This window comes from Sycon ciliatum, chromosome 3 (assembly GCF_964019385.1).
Source record: "Sycon ciliatum chromosome 3, ocSycCili1.1, whole genome shotgun sequence".
NCBI lineage: Eukaryota > Metazoa > Porifera > Calcarea > Leucosolenida > Sycettidae > Sycon > Sycon ciliatum.
The window spans coordinates 43,103,364-43,128,159 of NC_088645.1; the positions used below are offsets into that span (position 1 = coordinate 43,103,364).

A 24,796-nucleotide genomic window follows, 5' to 3' on the forward strand; every position below is an offset into this window, starting at 1 on the left:
ACACTAGCCTATCCCCGTGATCACGAGATCATTCCAAACAGTTGAAAGCAGAGATGTCACCCGCAGCCAGGTGAAACGGACAACGTGCGCGAGACCCTCACCTCGCACACTAGCACTGTCTTGTGTATTTTTCATCACGTACATCTACTTCTAGTAAGTTCTACCATACTTACAGTGCTGGCAACTGAAATCCGACCACCTTGCCGGAGCGCCGCGCCGGCAAGGTGGTCGGATTTCAGTTGCCAGCACTGTAGTGTAGACAGAGTGTAGTTCTAGTAGTACAACACATTGACAAGTAGACCTTCCATGACCATGATGACAATGATGTTGAAGCTGGCCCGATACATGATGACAACGAACAGCTACAACTCGACTACAAAATCAGTTGCAACGCTAGTGTCCGCACCACTCCACTGCGCTTCATTGGTGTGTCTGCTCAATGAAAGCAGTGTCTCTTTAGTGAGAGAGAATGGAGCGGGAAGCTTTGCCATTGATGAGAGAGTTAGGCTTGACAAATCAGGATATTGTTTTCTTGGGAGACGTACGAGTGACGCAAGAAGATGAACTGGGTCGTGGCTCCGATGCCGCCGTGTATCGGCTGAACTGGCAGGGAATAGATATCGCCCTGAAAGTTCTGCATCCCATTTTGGTTGAGCCTGGTGTTCAGGACCGAGAGAGGAAAATTATATCGTTTGGGCAAGAGGTCTTTCGTCTCAGTCGTACCCACCACCCCAATCTTTGTCAATTGCTGGGCATTGCTAGAGTTGGGCGAAACGCTGCTCTCGCGTTGGAGTTGCTGACTTCTACGTTGGAAGAGTTGAGTATTGGTGAGGATCGGGAGGATGGCTTGATGCTGATCGGCTACCTCTGCGACACGTCGGCCGGTATCCGATACCTGCACGTTCGTGGTATTATCCACCGGGACCTCGCACCGAAAAATGTGATGATCAAGAACGGAGTCGCAAAGGTGTGTGATTTCGGTGTTGCGAAGTTCGTACGTTTGGCATCCCCTCGTCAACAGCAACAACAAGTGCAAGCGGCTCGAATGGACATGACTCGTTGCCCCGGGACGTTGGCTTTTATGCCGCCGGAAGCCATGGTAGAGCAACCTGACTATGATCGTCCGCTGGATATCTTCTCGTTGGGAGTTACGCTACTGGCTGTTATCACCGGTGTTCTGCCTGGGATCGACCTGATCAACGCTCCGTCCGTTGTAATCGTCCGCGACGCCGCCAGTGGACAGGAAGCGACGCAGGTGGTGGCAGAGACAAGGCGGCGAGCTGCTTATCTTCGGCGACTCCCTGATGACCACCCACTGAAGCCGCTGGCAATTCGCTGCCACTCCAATGAACCGAGCGAGCGACCGACCGCCGAGGAAGTACACGAGGAGATGAAGCGAGTGTTGCAGCTGTTCACCAGTCTCTCGTCGGTAAGTAGTTTGTTAAAGTAGAGCAGTGCTCAGTGAAGTCCAGTCGCGTTCCTCATTGCAAGTAAGTTAATTTTAGCTTTTAAACTAGTTTGCGCCTTGCATCATTCCGCATTTCCGCGCCCCTGGTGTTCACAGGTGACTCTAGGGGTGGGGAAAGCCCGGCGCGTGGTTGAGTGACGCGACTGGATTTCAATAGAGAGGTCAAGATGCACGTTATTTCCGAGGTGACACGAAAGTTCAGCTCGCGCTATTTGGCTCGCGCGTCGAAAACAACGCGAGTGACCTGCAGCTCGCGTCGAAACTTGGAGTTTTACGCTGAATTTGACGTGAAATTGCGCGTCACGTCGGAAATCACCTGAATCTTAACCTCTCCATTGAGTAGCACTGTAGTTTGCTGAATGTATTTGAAGTGGTGTTTACTACTACTTGTGCAGTGTACATGGGAACATGCCATGGATACAGGTATTGTTGAATGACAGTATGTTACAGGGTGGAGGACGAACTGTGTTCTGAAACAGTTTTTTAAAATTAGTATTTAAATTTTATTATTACAGGGTGCGACAGAGCTCTCGGCCGTTGAAGAAAATGTTGACTATCACCTCCACCACTACACTGCGCTCTTAGCCGACGAGACCCCAGTGTCTGCTCCAGAGCCGGGTAATCGACCCGGTTGGGCGGCGCTTGGACCCGGTTGAAAATATAGTACTGGGTCACCTCTGACCCGGTTGGTACTTTACACGTTCGAACTTTGAAAGGACTGACTACATGGCTTGTATGTGTGACAGATCATGCAGAGGTGCGCGTCGAAGTGAAAGTAGTCAGTATCCCGTGTGTGCACGCGCTCAGTTCGAGCTTGATCGTTGAGGTGTTGTTTTTGGCAATGGAGCTTCCAGCGAAGAGGCAAATCCACAGGCCCTGCATGCTTCCAGGACTCTTGGAAAACAGGTCGTCCATGGCTTGTCTACGACATGGAGACGAAAAAGATGACCTGCTTCTGGTACGCGACGCACTTCCATGGCAAAGTTGTGACTTGGCTGGTGAGAAGCGCCAGGTACATGTGTACCCGGCTCCGACCCGGTTGAAATGGTTGCGCCAGGTACACGTGTACCCGGCTGTCCTACAATCCTAGAGCAGACACTGGACCCTCCTGCACACAACCATCACCAATGCGAGGACACTTCCGTAGACGATATTGATAACTCCTTCAGACAGCTGTTTCGCTAACACATACCGTATTTTCCGGAGTATATTGCGCACTTTAGATGTGCTATTCTAGGCCCTAAATCGCAGGTGCGCACTATGCTCCGAATATCAAATGCATGAACATCAATGAAGATTGAAGTGCGCACCCCCAATGAAGATTGTGGGTGCGCGTTATACAAAGGTGCGCACTATACTCCGGAAAATACGGTAGCTCATCAGTGAAGGTAGATGTTGAATGATAAAATATAAGACCAAACTGCTATTATGGTAGGGGGTTTTCCACATACAAAACTGGCATAGCTGAGGTGATAACGAGGGAAAAGGGAAGTGGAAGGCTAGTCGGCTAAGAGCGTAGTGTAGTGGTGGAGGTGATAATCAATTTTTTTTACAATGATCACAGCTCACAAGAAAATTGCGTAGTGGGAGCATAGTGATGGTGAGGCTTTTTGCCCTCAGCCGACCTGAGGTCTCGACATCATGGGGACATAAAACGCACCAAAAAGAAAGAAGGAGAAAAATGCAAGGAGTGACAGGTACATGATACGAATGTTAGGAGGAGGGACAAGAAGGAGGGGAAAATAAGACAGACAGTGTTAGGAGGCGAAGGAGAGTGCGATAATAGGGCACAAAACTGACAAGGTACTGAGACATTCAGCGACCTGAGACCTAGCTCTAACACACCTCCAGTGCGCAAACCAACAGCCTTCCAATTTGGAAGGTTCATGGTTACGTAGGACCGAAGATTATCGCACTTTCTGACTGTTTTTCATCTTGTTACAGTCATGGATAGTTGCAGCATAGTACAGTCAGACCTCACTTATCCGGTCCTCTTTTATCCGCATCCCTCGCCATCCGGAAGAAAATCGTTGGTTGACGATTTACAGCGTATGGAATGCATACATACAGTACGTGTGTTTGATTTTCCGGTTCCCTCGCCTGTCCGGATATTTTTGTGGAAAACGGATGTGTGCGGTTATGCGAGGTCTGACTGTATCTGAGTTACAATATAATCAGGTCACAGGAGTGGATAGTTGATTCATAACTCGTTCCCATGTCTTTTCTACTATTTAACATTTATTACTGGCTCAGTGTCCGAGTTGTATTTCATTCTTTATTTTACAAAAAAAACTACGTGGAAACAACTATTTAAGCATAGCAATAAAAATGATCTGCTGCGCACTTATTCTATACACACGTCAAGCCAAAGTTGTTGGGTGGATTCCAAGAACGTTTTCTTGTGATAAACCTTTAGACGCACACACACAAACACACATACACACACACTCACACGCATGTGCACACACACACAAACACACTCAGACTCAGACTCAGACATGCCCATCGCCGAAGCGATGATAGCGAACAGCCATGTTAGACATAGCAACTTGTGCTGGGATTACACCATTCAACGGCTTGCAAGGCTGATGAATTGACCGCCACTAATTTTAGCTTGGTATCCACCACAGAGCTGGTTGAAGTGACTTTTCTGGCCAGTGAATCCCTATCATGGCCAGCAATCGAGGACATCTGAGAGTTATAATTTTTTGTACTCCTCCGAGGTGTGATTTTTGGCGTGCTGGGCCAAGCACAAGGAAGCCATCTGCAAAAAACTGCAGAAAATGGTTGTTGTTTGATCCTTTGGTGTAATCTTTGTTTCTAGTCGAAGCTAGTTGCTGTTTGGAGCAGAAACGCTGAAATTGACTATTTTCTGCATGTACTCATACATGTACTCGTGTACTCAGGCATGCAGTCTCACTCGTATTTTAGCTCTTTTTCTGGAATGGATGCTGCTCTGCGCCCCTTGGTGAACATTTCCTGCGCTCGTGGAGCAGCTGAAAAGGACCACTGGTATGTCTGGTTCCTTGTTTGAAAGTGGAGAGTCGACTTTTGTGCCTTGAAAAAGGAGTAGAGAGCGATAAAGGTACATCTGTGGCTTATTTTTGAGTGCTCCTCGTACATTTTTGATCGTGATAGAAATTCTCAGACCAAAGTCAGACCAAAGTCCGTGGCCGTACAGTTTTCTTGTGGATTTTCTAGTTGTTTCATCTCGTATCTATGTCAGTATCGTGATGGTGAAGTGGAGCGGATGATTTTATGATTTTCTTCCTGTAGACTCAGACTCAGACTCAGACTCAAACATGCCCGTCGCGGAAGCGATGATAGCGAACACCTATGTTAGACATAACAACTTGTGCTGGGATAACACAATTCAACAGCTTGCAAGGCTGATGAATTGACCGCCACTAATTTCAGCCTGGTATCCACCACACAGCTGTTTTGAAGTGGCTTTTTCTGGCCAGTGAATCCCTATTTTTCATTTTTCACACACACACACACGCGCATACACACACACACACACACACACACACACACACACACACACACATACTGTACGTGCTCACTGCCAAAACTGGTCACGTGAGTCTCCCTGGAAGAGGGGAGAGAGACTCGAAAGGAATCTTGAAAAGATGACTCAATTGGCTATGGAACCGGCCAACAGCCAACACCCCTGAAATCCCTAAACTATGGGTGATCCCATGCACTCATTGGTTCACCACACCTCAGTAAATTAATGGTGAGGACAAGGTGCAGAAAAAATATTGACGGCATCAGGGTGTCCGACCCGGGATCCAACTACAGTTACCTCTGCCCCAGTGAAGGCAATAATTATTTGCCACTAGAGTGGGTGGCTAAATCAGGGTAGATCTGATATAAGCTTCACTAGCACCATTGATTTCAGAAGCGTTAATCTAGCCAGAAGTAGTTCATGGTTATCAAGGATGTTTACTTCAAATAGAAACTACTGGAGACCATGTAGTTCAAGTAATTTTAGGTGCATTAATATTTCGGTGCCAGGGATCTCACAGGTTTGAGGTGTAATGCAGAACTAGGTGACCAGCATTCCCATCACATGCAGTGCATACTCAGGTATCATTTACAGTCCATTCATAAAAACATGGGCCCTGGCTAGGCCCAGACAGATTCTGCTCCTCTCGCCTAGATATTTTGCCGCAAAATGTTGCTGCGAAATCGTCGATACTGTAAACTAATAATATTTAGCGATTTCGAATTGTCACTAAAAAATGAAAAGAAAAAAGTGATTCGCGACCCCTAACTTTAGCGAATTTGACTAATTCGCTAAATTCGCTAAGGTTTATGTGTCTCTAAAATTAGGGGTTTACAGTATTTTGCCGAGCCTGGCACAAGAAACTCGATATTTTGCTCTGGAAAAACGTGTATTTTATCCACTTCCCATACAATCCCGTACAACGTTTCATAAAAATCGCAGGGTCGGTTTCTCAACACGGGTTTCCATGCACGTGTCCCTGAGTTCTTCTAAAATCGTGTCGATCCACAGTGAATCCCAGTGATATTTCGGTGACATGATCTCGTCCTGGGCAGTGTATCCTGCTGAACGGGTAAGAAACAAGGAAATCCAAGTATCAGGCATCGATTTTACCCAACATCTCGATAATTTGCTCCGATTTTGCAGGCAATTTCCGCTCTTTCAATTCTTCGATATTTTGCCGGAAGACTTGCCGGCAGGATCTGTCTGGGCCTACCCCTAGCTCTGGCAAGCTCCCATATTTGGCGATTTTCCGTGATTTTATCGCACATAGTGCAGTGCTGCAAAATTGGAAATTGGAAGAAAAGTCCAAAAAGGGTACCCGAACTGGGGTTCGAACCGCACAACGCACTGTTGCAGGCAGGGTCAAACGACCTGGATTTTGATGGTTTTTCCCAATTCAGTGCTTTTGGGGCAAAACCTGGCCGAAATCCTATTCTTGGTAGGGCTTGCTTTTCCGAAAAAAAGGCTTCAGAAACATAATTGGAAGAGGATTCCATAGGGGATTGCAGATAAAAATTCTAAAAAAACCAGGGGTGAAACGGTTACCCTTTAAGGTTACAAACGGGTACCTGGCTTAACGGGCGGGTTATCGGGTACCCTTTAGCAGCCAATAGTGACAGTTACTATACATTTTCTGCGAGGAGGACATGCAAAGTCATGCAATTCACAGCAAGTGCACTACAACGCGACAAGCGCAGCATGCACTTACTGCGCTACATGCAAAACAGTCAAAATTGTCTAATTTAGCAGGATCGAACAAGCAACAACACATTCAACCTGTACATCAAATTGAACAACTGTGCAAATCAGCTAATATTACCGTACTGTACCGTCGTACACGACTAACGGGTACTCGTTTGCTAACGGGTCAGCAGCTAAACAAACGGGTACACGGGTACCCGGATCACCCCTTTCACCCCTAAAAAAAACTCAAAGTTTGACCCATTTATGGCCGAAAGCTAGACGTCCATCTTTTTATGAATGGACTGTAGGTGTTATTTAAATTTAGGTGCCTGGTTTCTCTACCAAAGTCGCCGAAATTAAAGTTACACCGAAGAAAACATGTTTTTACAGTATACTCAATCTGCGGACAGAACTGTTTCGTCCTTTGTGGACTCGTCAGCGCAGCACAGAGGAAATGAGGCCGAACCTGGTAGCAATGAAAAATAAATTTTCCAAAGCCAGATTTAAACCAGGCCCGAATGTACCTTGCCAGAGTGCTCAAACTGGCAGGTCAGTGAGCTCTGGATAACGCAAACAGCAAAGGCACTACCCCACGCAAGAGTGCTCAACTGCTACAAGAGCAGGAGGGAAATACTCAATCTGCGGTGCTTTTACAGTATACAGTGCATGAACCGTGAAACCAGGAAAGGTGGCAGGTACAACATTACACCTTCAAGCAGCCAAGCTTGTTGGCAACAGACTCAACACAAAGTAGCTTGCATGCATGCACACACACACACACACACACACACACACGCGCGCGCGCGCGCGCGCGCGTGCGCACATACACACAGACCAGGCAAACGTCCCTTCTGAGAAGTTGCAAACAATTTTTCTCTTACCACATTTAATACTGGTAGCGTATCCGTGTACATGAACTTCACACATGACTGTAACTTTCAGCGACATATATCCCAAAGATGAAATTTGGAGAGAGTCTGTATCTTGAGTAGACCGTGGGGGGGGGGGGGGATTTTGTAGTGGCACACCTGTCCCCACGGACAATAGCGGAACAATTCTTTGAAAACTGCAGCAAATCTTGCGCTGCATATTGGGCTGAAGTCGCAGTAAAATAGCCAGTAAGGAGCTGATTAAATTAAAGGTGGCAGCCTACCCAAAAATTCGCTGAAAATCGAATTTGTAAATCCATATCGAGTGCTACATCAGTTGAAACTTGAAAGAGCATGAATAGCTGCAAAATCTCTGAAACCTTTGTCTCGATCTGACCAGCCGTTCAAGAGTTATGGCCGAAAATGTGCCCTTGCAAGGAAAGATTTTTTGATCCGCTCTGTCATTTTTTGGCAGCACTGTATATGAATGTGAGCAGACCGTGTGCAACTTGTCGTATCATGGAAAAACGCGAAAGTGTGCAGAATTTTGCTCCAAGTCCAAAAAATCACGTTTTTTGCCTTGTATTGGGTTGCACGGTGGCAGGACTTTTGCCAGAACCCTTGTGACGTTGCAGATATGTGGCTTGATTATTGTAGTTGACGTTGATTTAGTGACTTTGGCAAGTTTGAGTCGTGTCAAGAACTTGAAGAAGTCTGGTAGGATTCAGTACTAGGCAGTAGTGGAACGTGAGTTTTAGTCTTTGCCGATTTTGGAGGGTATCCTGGATTTGGTGTGCAGTGCTGTGGAAATGGCTTGCTGTGGAGGTCCCAGCACTGGATGTTGTATCAAAGGTACGACCTCGTAGCACACCCTAAACCGAAAAATTCAAAAATTGATTTCAGTCTGTGGGAGTGTGTGAGAGAACGCCCACTCGTGCCGTTTGGACAGATTCCATGGCCACGTTCAGGGGCCCTATCCCACCACCCATGGCTGCTTCTGGACTTTTTTTAGGTTTGGATCCAGTGCACGGACAGAATGGGCAAGAAAATGTGAAAAAATTGTAAATGCATTTTTTTGGCTCCTGGGTGGCTCGCACACCGTGGCACTATGCCGGAATTTGGAGTTTTCCGGCCTGAAAAGCCTGTCAATGAAGCGCAAGAACTTTTAAATCATGTCCAGAGGGCCAGCATAGTGGCAGGAGTGTGTGGTGAAAATTTAACTCCAATCCATTGAGAGACACTAAAGTTACGGTCAATTGAATGCCCTATGAAATTTATGGGTAGGCTGCTACCTTAATTAAAGGGGAAGATAAGCCTAAAATCAATTTTTCACCAGTTGTAGTCTTCGGGGTGCTGAGTCGAATGGTCTTGATACGAGGAAGCTGAGACGTTCCCTTCCTCCTTTATTCCCAATCGAATTCGCACACTTCCACCGAAACTGGTTGACTGCGCCCTACTAGATGGGGATTTGTATGCAAAATGTCACTGAAAGCGCCTTTTCGTTCTTATAAAAGCACGGATGACCGCGATTGGCCGATATGTTATAGTCTTTTGGACGCTGATTCGACTGGTTTTGGTCCTAAAAGGCTGCAATGCAGCGTTCGGCCCTTTTTCCCAATCGAACATGGTTGAACAAGCGGTAACGTGCTCCTGCGTACACCAGTCACCTAGTCACCGCGCCAGCAGGCGACAATTTTCACACCAAGGTTCAACTCAAAGGTTCAACTCGAGTGACAGAAACTCGCCCAAACATGCTGTAAGTTGTAGCCTGCAGGCACTGTAACCAGTTGACTGATTTACGCACGAGCCCTTGACTACTTGTTCAGCCATGTTCGATTGGGAATAAGGGCCGAACGCTACTTCGCAGCGTTTTCGGACCAAAACCAGTCGACTCAGCGTCCAAACGACTACAACATATGGGCCAATCGCGGTCATCCGTGCTTCTTTAAGAACAAAATGGCTCTTTTAGTGACATTTTGCATACAAATCCCCATCTAGTAGGGCGCAGTCACCCAGTTTCGGTGGAAGTGTGCGAGTTCGATAAATAAAATAAAAAAATTAAAAGAAAACCTAACTACACTGATAAAACAAGCTGCCTATACCTATCACGATCAGCGGCAACGAGAGAGAGAGAGAGAGAGAGAGAGAGAGAGAGAGAGAGAGAGAGAGAGAGAGAGAGGGAGAGAATTGCAAGTACACTGGTCTACTGGTCCTGTACTTGTAGCATAAAGAACAGTTTCCATTCTGCTGAAATTGGGCTGCAATACGTGTAGACCAGAACACATACATTCAGGTAGAGTTGACCATTGAAATGGTATCTAAACGACAGGAAATAGAGATGAAGACTGGAGTGAGGGCCAGTGCTGGCTGGAGAAGCCAGTGGCTGTCACCAAACAATCCAGAAACACTCTCATTCATTGTTTTTCGATATTTTTTGTCTATTTTTCTATGTGGGTGATTGTGTTGGTATTCTGTGTGTGGTGTTATTGCGTTGCTATGTTGTGTTTAATAAAAAAACTTTGATGGTAAGGTGATAGTGATTAGATAACGAGATAACAAACAGTCAGATAGTGCGACAACAAGGCACAAACCTGACTCAAGAATATTGAGACAATCGACGACCTGGCACCTAGTTCCAACACATCGACGAAGCGCAAACCAACAACCTTCCAACTTGGAAGGCTCAGCTGCGGAAAGTTCCAATGAGGTGAAGGTTATTGTACCAAACTTGTCCATCATGGTTACACCAACATGGAGTTAAGTAGGATAATGGCTTTCGGTTTGTGACAGTTCGCTTTCGCTTGGCTTCCACTCTTCATGTATTTTTAGTTATTTTTTTACACTCTTATGAGCCTCCCATGTTGGGTGGTCTGTTGCCTTGCGTTTTCGAGTTGTAGTTAGACCGGTTTGTCCAATGGTCTTACTAGTCTCGTCATCATCATCTCCTAACATTCGACATTCTTTGTTGCCGAGGGACATAGCTCGTGCACATCTTCGTGACGCATCCCTTCCCCTCATTGAAGTATTCCGCATCTGAGCCTCCCAATTAAGGGAGGTTGTTGGTTTGAGATTCGTAGATGTATTGGAACTAGGTATCGAGTAGTCGGATGTCTCAATATCCTTGTTACCTTGGTTACCTTGGTTACCTTGGTGGACTGTTAGTCATAACTAGTAACATCTAAAGTACTTTTCTCTTCATGTTGTGTGTGATGTTGTTGTGTTATGTTGTGTGTGATGTTGTTGTGTTATGTTGTGTGTGATGTTGTTGTGTTGCCTACACTGTGTGTGGTGTTATTTTATTGGCTACACTGTGTGTGGTGTTATGTAGGTATGCTCTGTGTGGTGTGATGTTGGTATGCTGTGTGTGGTGTTGCTGTGTCGCCACAACCCTGTGTGTTCATCACAGCCTCATCTTTCCAATGTACCACCAGCTGTTGTACGTCGACTGGACTCTATCTCCGAACAGCTAACCCAGCAAGCTACGTCCATCACTGCATTGTCGGCACGCAGTGATACGCTAGAGGAACAGCTTGCAGAGGCCATTACCAACAACCAGACCGTAACACAACAACAACTGACTGCTACTCAGCAACAACTTACGGCCATCACCAACAACCAGAATACAACACAACAACAACTGACTGCTACTCAGCAAGAAGTATCCACTTTACGCAACGAACAAACCACCACTAGTCGCCAAGTGACCGACCGGCTGAATGGTACAAACCGACGGCTCGACGAACAGACAACAACAATAGCTGACCAGCACACACAAACGTCCCGACACATCTCGTCACTGAGTGACCAAGTGTCGTCGGTATCTAACCAGCTGTCAGCAATGTCTTCTTCAACTCATCAGGTATGAAGCTTTATTCCCGAAATGTGGCTACAAACCCTCATCACAAATAACCTGTTTTCCGGCTGAAGCACGAAATTGCGAGCATTCACATAGTTATGTTATCCTAAGAAGGGACTTCTCCCCTCCTGGCAAGTAAACTGCACGTGGGAACTGGCAGCACCTTTCAACTACATGTTTGTAGAGTTATGGTATGTTATGTTACCTTTATTTTACTTCACCATAGGTGCAGGCATTGCTGCCTTCTTGCTGGGGATCATAAATGATGCCACAGCTCCTAGGCTATGATGAAAAAATAAAATAATAGTATGATTAATGTGATCAAATCATATGAACTGTATGGGAAATAATAAGATGAGAGTATGGCCGTGCCCCAGATACTTGCCTAGAAGGGAAATCCCGTTTTATAGTCTGTTTGCAATACGCGCCACGTTTTGGTATAACATGAACTGGCAGACGTCGTTTTCATGCAAGTATATTCATGCGGCATGTACACGCTATTCGTATAGCTGTGTGTACAGGTTTTTCGGCCCTAAACCTTCCTGGGAACGAAAGAATGAATCTCGATACAGGGGTCTGGATATGTCGTCTACGTTTTCGTATCAGGCATTTAGATTTTCCCGCCACGCTCCATGTTGTCATGGCTATTCAGACGAAAACGTGATGCAAGCCACATTTTGGGCGGAGTGTGTATAACCCATTAAGGTGACAAGTGCAACTAGTTTAAGAATGCCCACAGTTTCAAAATCTCAACCGGGAAACAACATACCTGCCAAGTATCCAGATTTTTTCGGGATTATCCCGCAATTTTGGATGAACTCCCGCGATCCCGACATTCCTGTCGATTATCCCGAAATTCACTGTACAAGAAACAAGCTTGATATTGTACTTGGAGCACTTCAAATGACTTGTCACAGGCCAGTAATTGTCCTTATTGATGTCGGACCGCCATAGCCTGAAGTGCCAGTGGATCTCCTAGTGCTCCTTCCATGAGCAGTCTCTGAAAAACCTCCGTTTTTGAGTCTTGAACATGTGTAAGTGTGATCCGATGATCACCATCAATCATCTATTAAGGCCTTGGTAAAAATTATCTTTGATTCTCAAGTACGCGCACCGAATTTTGGCGGCGCACCGACGATTTTTTAAATTTCTATGCATGCATATGCGCGCATGAAAACGGTCAATGCGAAAGGCGTGAATCAGGGAGTAGTAAAATACCGGTATTTTTCTACTCCCTGGCCTGAATATAATTATGAACATGTGACTTGATACTGTCATGGACATGGAAATCCGGTCGCACGTCTAGCGGCCCCAGGGCGCTGGCCATGCAGCCATGGATGAGCGGTAGATCTACACACATGCATTTATGCGCTGCAGCCCGCTGGTCGCATCGGATCGACATGACTCTGTGCACTGCACGCAGCGTTCTGTACGTGCTGAGGGCGACGGCCCCGGTAAATCGACTGGATTTCCATGTCCGCTTCAGCACATACATGTATGTGTGACCCTATCTTTGGAAATAAAAAAATTGTGAGGAATAAAATAAAATAAATCGCTCGCTTGCACCGATTTTCACAGGCTCATGACCTGAGAATCAACTTTATTTTTTACCATGGCCTCATAAAAGTATTATCGAAATGTTGGTGCCATCAAAAGTTGAAAAAGGATTTTTTGGTAAAAATTATGACATATCCCGAAAAACCAAGGCAAATCGCGGGATTTTGCCGTGGCGATGCAGAAAAAGCACTCTCAGTACTTGGCAGGTATGAAACAAGTCATTTGTGAAGTTTAGATTTTGTTTGTTAAGGAGCTGCTGCTAGATGTTCCAGACCAGGAGATTGCTCTTTGTGATGAATCAGATGTTTAAACCTGTCATTCGGTTTACTGGGATCAGAAACTGGTTGCAGACATTGTGCAATGACTTGAACGTCTTTTGCACACTTGCGGTTTTGTAATGAATTCCTATTCTAAAGTGGTGGTTCATTGTAAACAATAGACAGAGTCCTCTTGGTCTTCAAAGTTGCTGATTCCGATCTGAACAATGCTTCAAACAATAAGACGACAATAAGACGACGGAAAAAAGTGTTTAAACTCTGAGTTTCACGCACTAAGCGATCATCAGAAAACTGGAGCTGGTTGTCTCCTACTTAATTAGGTGATGGCTGTGTAGGGTTTGAAGTTCCGAAGGTAGTATTTGTTCTCGTGGCGACACTTTGACACAAGTTCACTCCTCTTGTTGAGAGAGAGGTGCTTGTGTGCTTGCGCGATTGCTAACTTCTCCGCCAGGCACAGGTTGCACATTTTGCTTTTGTGGCTGTAGGCCACTGCTCTGCGGTGTACCGCCCATTGGATGCTACCTCTCTGTTTTAAACAATGTTTCATGATGGCATTCTGGACTTGTATGGTAGATAAGAGAATCAAGTGGCTGCAAACAAGAGGACATGAAACCCAGAGTATGCAGCTCGGATGGGTTGGTGTCACGGCGAAATTCCGGGATGACAATCATTTTAGTGATGTAGTGCGTACAAGCAGGATTCAAGCAGGTCTCTTTCTGCATAACTGCAGCTCAGCTGTACGCACTATGCCACTTCCTGCCGCTTATCCGCACCAATAATTATGATGTAATCCCGGACTTTCGCCGTGACTGGCACACATGCAGAAAAGTAATAAGATGCACACTCTGGGTTTCATGTACTCTTGGTGCAATACAGGCAGAAATCATAGCAGTATGGGGACACACGGCCCACTGCTGGGTTGAATGAGCACTCTTACACCCCCACACACACACATACACACACACACATGTGTGTGTGTGTATGTGTGTATGTGTGTGTGTGTGTGTTTGTGTGTGTATATGTGTGTGTGTGTGTGTGTATGCATGTGTGTGTGTGTGTGTGTGTGTGTGTGTGTGTGTGTGTGTGTGTATGGGTGTGTGTGTATGCATGTGTGTGTGTGTGTGTGTGTGTGTGTGTGTGTGTGTGTGTGTGTGTGTGTATGTGTGTGTGTGTGTGTGTATGTATGTGTGTGTATGTGTGTTTGTGTGTATGTGTCCATGTGTGTGTTATAAACTACAGGTACCTGTTTCTAGTCGCATTGCTGCACAAGACAGCCAGGCAAGTTCAGTTTCTGCCACTGCCCCTGTCACTGTCTCTGCTACAGCAACTAGAGTAAGTTAAACGATATGATTTATCTGCAAGGTATATCCCTCCACCCCTACGAATGGTAGTGGGTTGGATCTATTCACACCCAACGCTTTTGGAGGTGCATCTGCGCCTTGATCCTACAAGGTGGTGGTATTCGTATGGATGCCCCAAACTCGGTTACTGGAGACCAACGCGAACCGTGAATGTTTTTTCATAATTATTTTTCTCCTACCAAGCAGATTGTATTCAAGCTGTATCCTAAAAAGAACCATAAAAGTAGTACATTCATCATCTTTTCTTCATTGGCTAATGAATGTCGGTTTTGAATCGTACTACCCAAGATGGATTCATATCTCTGAAGACTGGCTGTAGTGAGCATTGTAGTGTGCTATAGATATGTGTGAAGACTGGCTTAATGTACAGCTGGTCCATAACGGGTTTTAACGCATTGCTTAGCTTTATCATGCCTGGTGTTCACTTTCGTACCTTTTTGAAGAAGTAATTGGTCAATGATGGTGTTTGAAAATGCCTGGCACTCCTCAGTACTGGGTTTGGCTACTGAATACAAACTTTAATTCTATATCTTCCAAGATTGTGAGTCTGTGCTGTTTTGCAGGCTGAACGTTCAGTAGCTGCAAGCACAACCAAATCAGCGGCTGTTGTATTGATGCTGGTCATTGTCCTCGGAGCTCTTTCATACGTGCTGTGGACAGTTCTATTGAGTCGGGTGAGTTTCTGCATCGTCAGGAATAGACCCTTTGCACAATAAGTGAGAGGGGTCGAGACGGGGCATGCTGTGCACGCGCTGCACACTTGGCAAGTTGGCATGCAACCAGCATGCATGGTTTGCTGCAGGACGTGATCAATTTTCCTGTGACAGGCTGTGTTTTCACGGTCCAGACGCGATGTTCATGTATGTACTTCCCAGCCTTTTTCATTTGAAGTTTTTTTAGTTCTGAAGGAAGAAGTTCCGAAATGCTTTCCAAGGACCACTGTTGGGTTCTTGTTTGCAGCAACCGTCATCCCTAGTGGCTAGTCTAAGAAACCCACTTGTCTTTCCATGCATTCCCTGGTTATGCTGGCATTCCACACTCTCGAATCCTCGCTATCTGGCGAGAAGAGGGCCGCAGTTTGCTGCGACATCGTTCACAGTGTTGTGCTCGGAACACTTTGTCGATGACGACTTTCATCCTTGCTTTTGCGAAGACGCTGAACGCCCTGCCAAGAGACTCTGGAGCCTGAGAAAAAGGCATGACCCATCCCTGTCTTTGCAAGGAAGATCGACTGCTTGCTGGCGCTGCTCGAGCCGCTGATGTTGAAGTGCAGAGCGACGCAGCCTCATCGCTCAGGTGTGCGGAGAAAGTCATCTGAGTTCGAGCTGTGGCTGTGTGCACGATATGAAAGACTTTCACATTATGCACATAGCCACCAAAGTAAAACTCATGGACACTATCCACGGGCTTCTTCACTAGTACTACTCCATCAGCTCCCTAGCCCTCTTCACTGTCGTCGGCGACTTGCCCCTGCGTTGGAGATGAGCACACTTGGTGTGGCACTCACTCTGGGAAACAGAAGTTCATCACTCATGCACTCGGACGCATGACAAAGTTGGGCATGATGAAGGTACACTCAAGGAAGACTGGTGCCCCTCTTAGTTCTAGGAGCATCAGGGTTCTGCATAGAGAAGCGTTCTCTACATCGACAGAGAAGAGAAGGTAGAGAAAATAAAAATAAATTTCAATCTACAGTAATCCGAAATATCCACTGACTGCGGAAAACTTACCGCTCCAATAACTCCTTCTTTTTCCAGACAGATACGCACCCTCATTCAGCAGAAAACTGTTCAGTTCCTTCACAGATCATTCTTTATTTGACAGCTCCTCCACGGGTTCCACAGCCATCGATGGCAAACCACTCGACACTATCTCCTCCATCTCCAAAATGGAAAAATACAGTGTTTCGCCATGCTCAACAACTGATACTCTGCACAAAAATCGAAGAGGATGCCCTGTCTCGGATCACGTGACCGTTATTGTGCAAAGGGTCTATTGTATTTGAAATTTCGACTCTGTGCTAAATATACAACCTTCCTCGCAAGTTTTTCCTGTCGTGTGAGCGCAACCTTAATTAGAAAATCAACTTTTTTCTTACGATTTGGCTGGTACAGAAATTTACTTGATCATACCTCTCTGCTGTTTATAGGCCGAAGCTACTACAGTTGCAAACCCATCTCAATCCGCCGTGGATGGAGGATGCCATGTCTTCCCCTTCCTGCATACACCAAGGCAGGTTTCAAAGATCAAGCGAAGCAAGAAGGTATTGTCTTGTTTCGTGTTGAGTCTCGCCATGTCCCTTTTGAATCTCACTCCCCTCTCCCAGGGAGACCAATGTGACCAGTTTTGGAAGTTAACAAGTATAAGTACAGTAAAGTACGGCCAGAGCGCCCCACCATCTCGTCCTTTCGTGGTCGTATTGAGGAGGTGATCTCCTGCCTGTAGGTCATACGACACGAACCTTGTACACATACTGCACGTTGGGCAGTCAATCCGTACCTTCAAGCGCACACGAGCTCCACAGAAAACCTGCCAAGTGTGACCTCAGTATACAAAGGTTCTCACGCCGTACAAACTTCGTTGCACTCAGCCACACGATTTTCCTTTCCCTGGCTGTAAAATCAAGGTGGGGCGCTCTCGCGAGACGGTACAGTAAAAGCCTGGTTTAAGCGACCACCCCCCGGTGCAAGCAGAAGCGGTCATTAAAAGCCAGGTGGTCTTTAGAACAAGGTCCCATACATTCGCGGCATGTCGGATAGCGTACATGTTCGGCACAATCTGAGAATTCCAGATTGTGCAGACCAGGCACGGTAAAACCGCGTGCCTGAGCTTCTGCGAGACTGTTGGGATACTTTTGGGAGCACACCCAACCAAGTATGTGTGTTGCAACATTCCAGTGTGTGGTTCGTGCAATCTGTGGATTTCTCTCAAAACCTGAAGAGCACAGCGAATTCATGTGGGGCGCAGTCTGCGGGTGCAATCTGTGGATTTCATTGAAAATCATGAAGATCACAGCGAACCCATGTGGCGGCAAACTGTGGTTCAATTTCTCTGAAAAGAACATGAAGATCACAGTGAATCCGTGTGGGGCGCTATCCGTGGCCCAAGTTCCCTGAAAGAAAAACGAGGAGCTCAGCGAATCCATGAGAGACGCAATCTGTGGGCGCTAACCTGTGGATTTCTTTGAAAAAACATGAAGAGGACAGCGAATCCGTTTTCAGGGAAATCGGGCCACATATTGCTGCCACAAGGATTCACTGTGCTCTTCATGCTTTTCAACGAAATCCGCAGATTGCACCCACAGACTGCGCTCCACAAGAATTCGCTGGGGCTTCAGGTTTTGAGAGAAATCCACAGATTGCACGAACAGCGCACGTGAATTTTGCATCACACGTAATTGGGTACCGCTTGTGCTCCCAGTAGTCTCGCAGAAGCTCAGGCACGCTGATCGCCGAAGTCGCAACCACTATTTCGTACTGTTGTGCCCGGTCTTGCAACGAGCTGGTTTGGAGGTAACAGCGCTGTGAATGACCGAGGGTCCTCGATATCTGTTCTCACCGTCCATGAGCGACACTGACTCACGCTGCTATCTGGTGTTCATGAGGTGTTTGTCGCGCTGGAAACGGAGCGTCTGTTAAGTTTGTATGCCTGGGGATGTTTGTGCTTGGAGAGCACCATATAAGTGGTGCTCTTCAAGCACAATCTTCCTCAGCCTACTCAAGCTCAACTGATGATAGGTGACTTCCCCTAGTGCTAAATATACAACCTTCCTCGCAAGTTTTTCTTGTCGTGTGAGCGCAACCTTACATAGAAAATCAACTTTTTTCTTACGATTTGGCTGGTACAGAAATTTACTTCATCATACATCTCTGCTGTTTATAGGCCAAAGCTACTACAGTTGCAAGCTCATCTCAATCCGCCGTGGATGGGACATCAAGTCAGAATTCAAAGACCAAGCTAACCGAAAAGGTATTGTCTTGTTTTATGTTGAGTCTCTCCATGTTCCTTTTGATTCTGTCTCCCCACTCCCTGGCACACCCATGTGACCAGTTTTGGCAGTTTACAAGTATACGTACAACATCAGTAGAAGTAAAATTGTGTTTGTGTGTGTGTGTGTGTGTATGTGTGTGTATGTGTGTGTATGTGTGTGTGTGTGTGTGTGTGTGTGTGTGTGTGTGTATGCGTGTATGTGTGTGTGTGTTTGAAATCTATTATTCTCACGATGGCCTGTGGCCAATAAGAGAAAAGAAATTGCAGGCACAGGGATTGGCCGTTGGGGAGGTGAGGTTGGATGTGCTTGGAGATCCGGTCAGCAACTATCCTCTCTTGCACTTTCGACGTCACGCTGAGCAGCGATATCGGTCGATAGTTGGAGGGCTCGGTTTTGCTGCCCTTCTTGTGGATGGGGGTGACTGTTGCGTCCCTCCACTCTTGCGGGATAGTGCAACGTTCGAAGGAGATGTTAAAAAGGGTTACTAGGGACGGCGCAAGTGAACTGGCTGCCTTTTTCAGTAGGCGGGCTGGTACAAGTGTGTTTGTTTGTACAGGTAGACTCCCTTTAATTCGAACCTCAAATTGCCAGGCCCTAACTTCGAATTATCCAGAACTTCTAATTATCCAAATGCAGCCCCATGCATTATTATGTATGTCAAAATGCTTGAAATCGCATGCTGAATATTTTTTGCACATTTTTATTTGCATCATATCAACGAAACATAGGTGGTCGTACCGGTCATGTACAACGGATCATCAAAATACTGGATCGACACAAAATCATTTTGACAATATCTCCATCTTCTAGTGAAGAAGTAACAGTCACTGCAGCTTTCCTGAAACAATTGTAACGGAAAAAACTGCGCTGCCTAATCCGCGTCATGAAAGGCCGTCGGACAGCAGCACGTCCTTCTGAAGAACGGAAGTGAAGCATAGGCATCGACAATATTTACGACAATGGTGTTGTTGTGCGCCAACATCTCCGCGCACGAGCTGGCGCGGCAAGAAAGGCCATCGAGATCCGCGAAGAGAGTCAGCCACCTGGAAGAAGTCGTCTTCAATCAAACCTTTGCAATTTGCCTCGCACGGGCTTGAATCAAATTTCGAGAGAAGGTGGGTTTCTTGAACGCTATAGTCGATCCTGCAGCGGACCATTGATCGATTTTTGAGCTACTCTTGGCTAGAGAAGGAGAAAAGAATGAACTTCGAATAAGAAGTATCAACTCAATCTCACTTCGAAATAAGCGTTCAAAGGACATAGCCAATGTACTGTAAACAGCTCTTCTGTACGAAGACTGGGTTCGAATTATCCAACCGGCGCACTTTTCGTACTTCGAATTATGCATTCGATTTTGACTTGAAGTGACTTGCAGAAGATCGGTACGACAAAAAAAGTTCGAATTACACGGAAAGTTCGAATTATACCGTATTCGAATTAGAGGGAGTCTACCTGTATTTGAAGCGGTCGGTTGCACTTTTCTGGGCTCTGACCAAAATAGAAGGATAACTATGTTTGCAGCCACGGCCGTCTAGTGTAGACTAGGCCATATTAGCTGCAGCATGTCCCAGTGGATTTGTGTTATGCTGGAACTACAGTGTCGGCAACTGAAATCCGACCCCCTGAGCGGTGGGTTCACATTATAGCTGTCTCTGTTTCGTAGCTTTACCATCCCGTGTTGTATCTTTGCGATGTAAGCGCACCGCTCAGGGGGTCGTATTTCAGTTACCAGCACTGTTGGTCCACAAACACTGGTTTTCGCTATCTCTTACGAATGCTGGTACAGAAATTTACTTTATCATATGTCTCTGCTGTTTATAGGCCAAAGCTACTACAGTTGCAAGCTCATCGGAATCCGCCTCGGTAGGGACACCAAGGCCGATTTCAAAGACCAAGTCAAAGAAAAAGGTATTGTCTTGCTTAGTTTTAGGTGTCCATGTTCCTATAGATTCTCGCTCTCTTCTCCCACAGAGACCCATGTGACCACCAGTGTTGGCAGTTATCACGTATACATACAAGTATCAGTTTAAGGATGGCAATAAACAGAATCAGCTGAAACATCATGTCACGAAGGTTTTATTGAGTAGAAGTAGAAGTAAAATTGTGTGTGTGTGTGCGTGTTTGTGTGTGTGTGTGTGTGTGTGTGTGTGTGTGTGTGTGTGTGTGTGTGTGTGTGTGTGTGTGTGTGTGTGTGTGCGTGTATGTGTGTGTGTCCCTTTTCCTCATCCTCTTACTGAGGTGTTGTGAGCCCATAAGTGGGATCATTTTCAAGCCCACCCAGAGTTTTGGGGATTTCAGGGGGTGTCGGCCGTTGGACGGTTCAATAGCCAATTGAGTCATCTTTCCAAGATTCCTTTTGAGTCTCTCTCCCCTCTCCCGGGGAGACCCACGTGACCAGTTTTGGCAGTGAGCAACAAGTACAAAAAAGGACAAGTGTGTGTATGTGTGTGTGTATATATCATATACCGTAAAGTCGCGGATAAAAGCCGGGTTTGCATACAAGCACATCGCGGTTATAGGCCATTCACATGACGTGCAAACATTTGCACGCGTGTGATCAAGATAACACTGGCAAACAGTGATTCAGTTCACACGGTGCTGGGCAAACTTTGCAACCGTCAATGTATCCATAGTGACCCCCTGAAAATGCCGGGAAATGTTAAATTTTGAATTTTCCTTTGTTCAAGCACTGCATTTGCAGTACGCACTTTCAACAACTGACACTTTTCATGGCGTGCAAAGATAATCGGGAGCAAAGGGGCCTCGGCCAAGATAAAAAAATCAGTAGCACGCGTGTGTCCAAGTTTATCGTATCCGAGTAAATATCCTTGGAAACGGTACGATAGAAGGAAGTTTGCCCGTCGTGTGAATGGCCTATAAGAAGCCTGAAAATCAAACGGGTCAAATGCATATTAGGCGGTGTTTACATGAGGCGTTTCAACCCGGGTTGAGTTCGACCCGGGTCAGATTTCAACCCGCCATGTGCATAAAATGAATTGCGCGTTTACATGACGCATTGCGCTTGACCCGGGTTGAAATTTCGCCCCGGGTTGATTTCAACCCTCCCCCCAAGGGGAGGGTTGAAATCAACCCGGGTCAAGAAAATCGTACAAACGTACTTCTGTGCGTATCTCGCGCCAGGTTTGAACGGCACTGCAGATGCAAATTTCGCGCGAACGGATTCACGTGACCATACAGAACTGTAGAAGTGGACTTTTGGCGGCATATCAGTATTTGACCCGGGTCAACTGTCTTCATGTAAACGCTCACCTCTTTTGTCTATCGTACAGACTTTCAACCCGGGCTGAACTCGACCCGGGTTGAAATTTCTCATGTAAACACAGCCTTAGCCTGTCGCACGTAGAATCCTGGCTTATATGCAAGTGCGGATCGGGTAGGTCAAGAGTGCATGCGCTATGTACGGTGCATAGTAAAACTGCCGCCATACCGGTAGTCAGTGGTAGATCTACGCGCGTCGCGTGTAGAAGCGTGCATACAAGCCTGGCAAAAATATCAGTGGTGCATACCGTAAAGTACCGTTGAACCGCCTCCTCTCTAATTCCCGCCCCCTGTCGATTTTCTACTTGTGAAGCGACTTCGGCGTATACAACGAAATACGATGTTGAACCGACGCATGCACTGCTGTACACAATACTTGCCAATCCAGGATCAAAATGTGCACAATCCAGCACATTGAGTCTGATCCTCTACGTTGTTGCACATCGTACTGCACTTGACAGCCTTGATCTAATTCCCGCCCCCTGCCGAAAACCCAGCTGGGAAGCGACATGGCGTGGGGGCGGATCAACGCTACTTTACGGTATAAGCATGGTTTCGGTACAAGCCTGGTTTGCATTAAAGCCTGGTTTGCATTAAAGCCTGGTTTGCATTAAAGCCTGGTTTGCATTAAAGCCTGGTTTGCATTAAAGCCTGGTTTGCATTAAAGCCTGGTTTGCATTAAAGCCTGATGCAGAAAGCGGTTTATAATTATGCTTATAAGCTTAAGGAGGCTCCGAACAGTTGTGCAGAGCAGTGTAAAAAGGGCACCTCCGAAATCTGTTTTTGCCGCGAGATTCAAAAAATGTTGTGTTCCATGTGAAAACAAGCTGTTGTTCAGAAATAAGTTTTTTGATTTCTCTGTGCTCGCAATTGTTCCAGGATGTAGTTCTACTCGTTGCAGTGTTTCTGTAGCCGTGGCTGTTTCTACGCTGGAAAGAATCACTGGCCATGGCTAATGCAAAACAAAGGCAGTTCCTACGCTGCTTGATTTTTTTTGAAAACTTTGTTGAAGCGGTACGATGTGGCCACGAAGAACAAATAATATTACTGACGAAGAAGGGTGAGAAAAGCAGGTGAAGTCAGTGAAGACATCGATGTCGAACGTAGTGATACTAGTACTGGTACTGGAATTTAGCATGGACTACCTGTGGAGCGTGAAGTGGCTGCCCACTCGCTGGTAAGTGGACCCACTTGCAGCTCCAGTCGCACGAGTGCCGTTTGAAACTTTCTGTGGATCCTAGAGTATCCTGAGCTCAGTGGACGACGCATCTCAGAGCTGCTGAACTTGGGCTACTGCCCCTGTAGGAATGAGGTTCGTGTCAACCACTGTACTGCACTGATGGTGTAAGGAAAACGCTGGACAGAAGCTTGTGTTCTGAACCAGGGACGAACTTCTAAATCCTGCTTTTGTAAAAATGGGGATGCCACAACTAAGATGTGCACATTCAGGTGTGTATTGGGTAAATGCCTGTGGTTGATTATTTTGAATCCTTTCCTATGCCGAGTATGCGCAAGTACATGCGTTTGTGTGTGTGTGTACGCGCGCGCGCGCGTGTGTGTGTACGCGCGTGTGTGTGTGTGTGTACGCGCGCGCGCGCGCGAGAGTGTGTGTGTGTGTGTGTACGCACGCACATGCGCGCTTGTGTGTGTGTGTGTGTGTGTGTGTGTGTGTGTGTGCAAGCTGTTGAAAGGTGTAATCCGAGCACAAGTTGCTATGTCTAACGTAGTTTGTTCGCTATCCTCGCTTCAGCGTTGGGCATGTGTATGAGTGTGTGTGTGCGCGCGTGCTCGTGCCCGCATGTGTGGGTTCGAACGCAATGTTGATCTGGGTTATGCACATGTCCCCACGAGTGCACTGTGTGCATGTGCATGCAAATGTCTGTGTACATATATGTGTATATGCACGTGCATGTGTGCGCGCGTGTGCAAAGCTAGGTGTGGAAGGGGGGGGGGGGAGGCTCACGGTGCTGGTTCTGTATGCCTCTCCTCTCTGGTGTCCGCAAGGACAGTGTGGTAATGGCTTTACAGTACAGGAGTTGCATGTGAATGCGCATTTGTGAACCGTATTTGAGACACAAAAAGAATTGCCGAGAGAGCATGACAGTACACTACATGTATATCGTATGTGTGCACGCCAGCGTGTGTAGATGCATATTGCCCTTCATGCGATGTTTTTCTGGAGTCTGCTGCTATCAACGCAAGTGACAACCAGCAAATGCATGCCCAGTGCAGTGGCTGGTCTTCATGCTTTTATTTACACTAAGTCCTACTATGGTCTAGTAGTGTTACAATGATGCGTGCACGAGAGTGCGTGCATGTGGGTGGGTGTGTATATGTGCGTGCGCACGCGTGTGAGTGTTTAGTGTGCCTTATTTTGAATGCCTGCTTTCACATTATTCATGTGCCAGTTTCATGGTCGAGGCTGTTATGAAACCTCGCTGCCTTACATGTACATGTACACTACTCGTATATCAATGTGCTAGGACTGAAGGCTACATGACATACATGTAATGATGCATGTACCTTTCCAACCCACAGACTGTCTGGTATGTCCAAAGGAAGTTGCAGCATGAAAATAACTTCTTCTAAAATAATATTACCATACTACCATGTCATTGGTAGTGATATTTAGTCAAGAAGGCAAGAATGGTCAGATTTTCTAAAAATGCTATTTTCAGAATTGGCCTAAAAATACCATGTTTTGATACCTATATTGTTTGGTAGGGGCCTAAAGTGCCTGGTGACACCATCAAAACTGTCCATTATCGGTTTCCTTGGGGCTCAAGGATCACAGAAAGCCACAAAAATCAACATGTCCACGGACAAAATGTTGCAGGCTGAACCATTTCACAATTCAGCACCCGATGGAAATTTCGGTACCCGTAATTTCGAAAAAGTGGCTCGCCAAGGGCAAAACCAAGACACAGTCTATCTTGTGTA

The 24,796-nt window shown here is 46.3% G+C and overlaps 1 protein-coding gene across 3 annotated transcripts in view; it reads left to right on the top strand.

Moving 5' to 3' along the window:
* The first annotated feature begins 381 nt into the window (after nt 1–381).
* Nucleotides 382–24,796, top strand: part of LOC135812296 (mitogen-activated protein kinase kinase kinase 7-like) — a 214,904-nt gene continuing 190,489 nt past the window's right edge. The window contains exons 1-6 of one of the 3 annotated variants that reach the window (XM_065325672.1): nt 382–1,429; nt 10,941–11,393; nt 14,465–14,557; nt 15,150–15,260; nt 16,736–16,849; nt 18,469–20,363. In XM_065325672.1, coding sequence (XP_065181744.1) covers nt 470–1,429; nt 10,941–11,393; nt 14,465–14,557; nt 15,150–15,260; nt 16,736–16,849; nt 18,469–19,065 — 2,328 coding nt within the window. In that variant the 5' untranslated portion in view covers nt 382–469 and the 3' untranslated portion in view covers nt 19,066–20,363. Of the gene's footprint in view, nt 1,430–10,940; nt 11,394–14,464; nt 14,558–15,149; nt 15,261–16,735; nt 16,850–18,468; nt 20,364–24,796 lie in introns of those variants that run through there. The other 2 variants (XM_065325671.1, XM_065325669.1) reach the window with 2 other exon arrangements.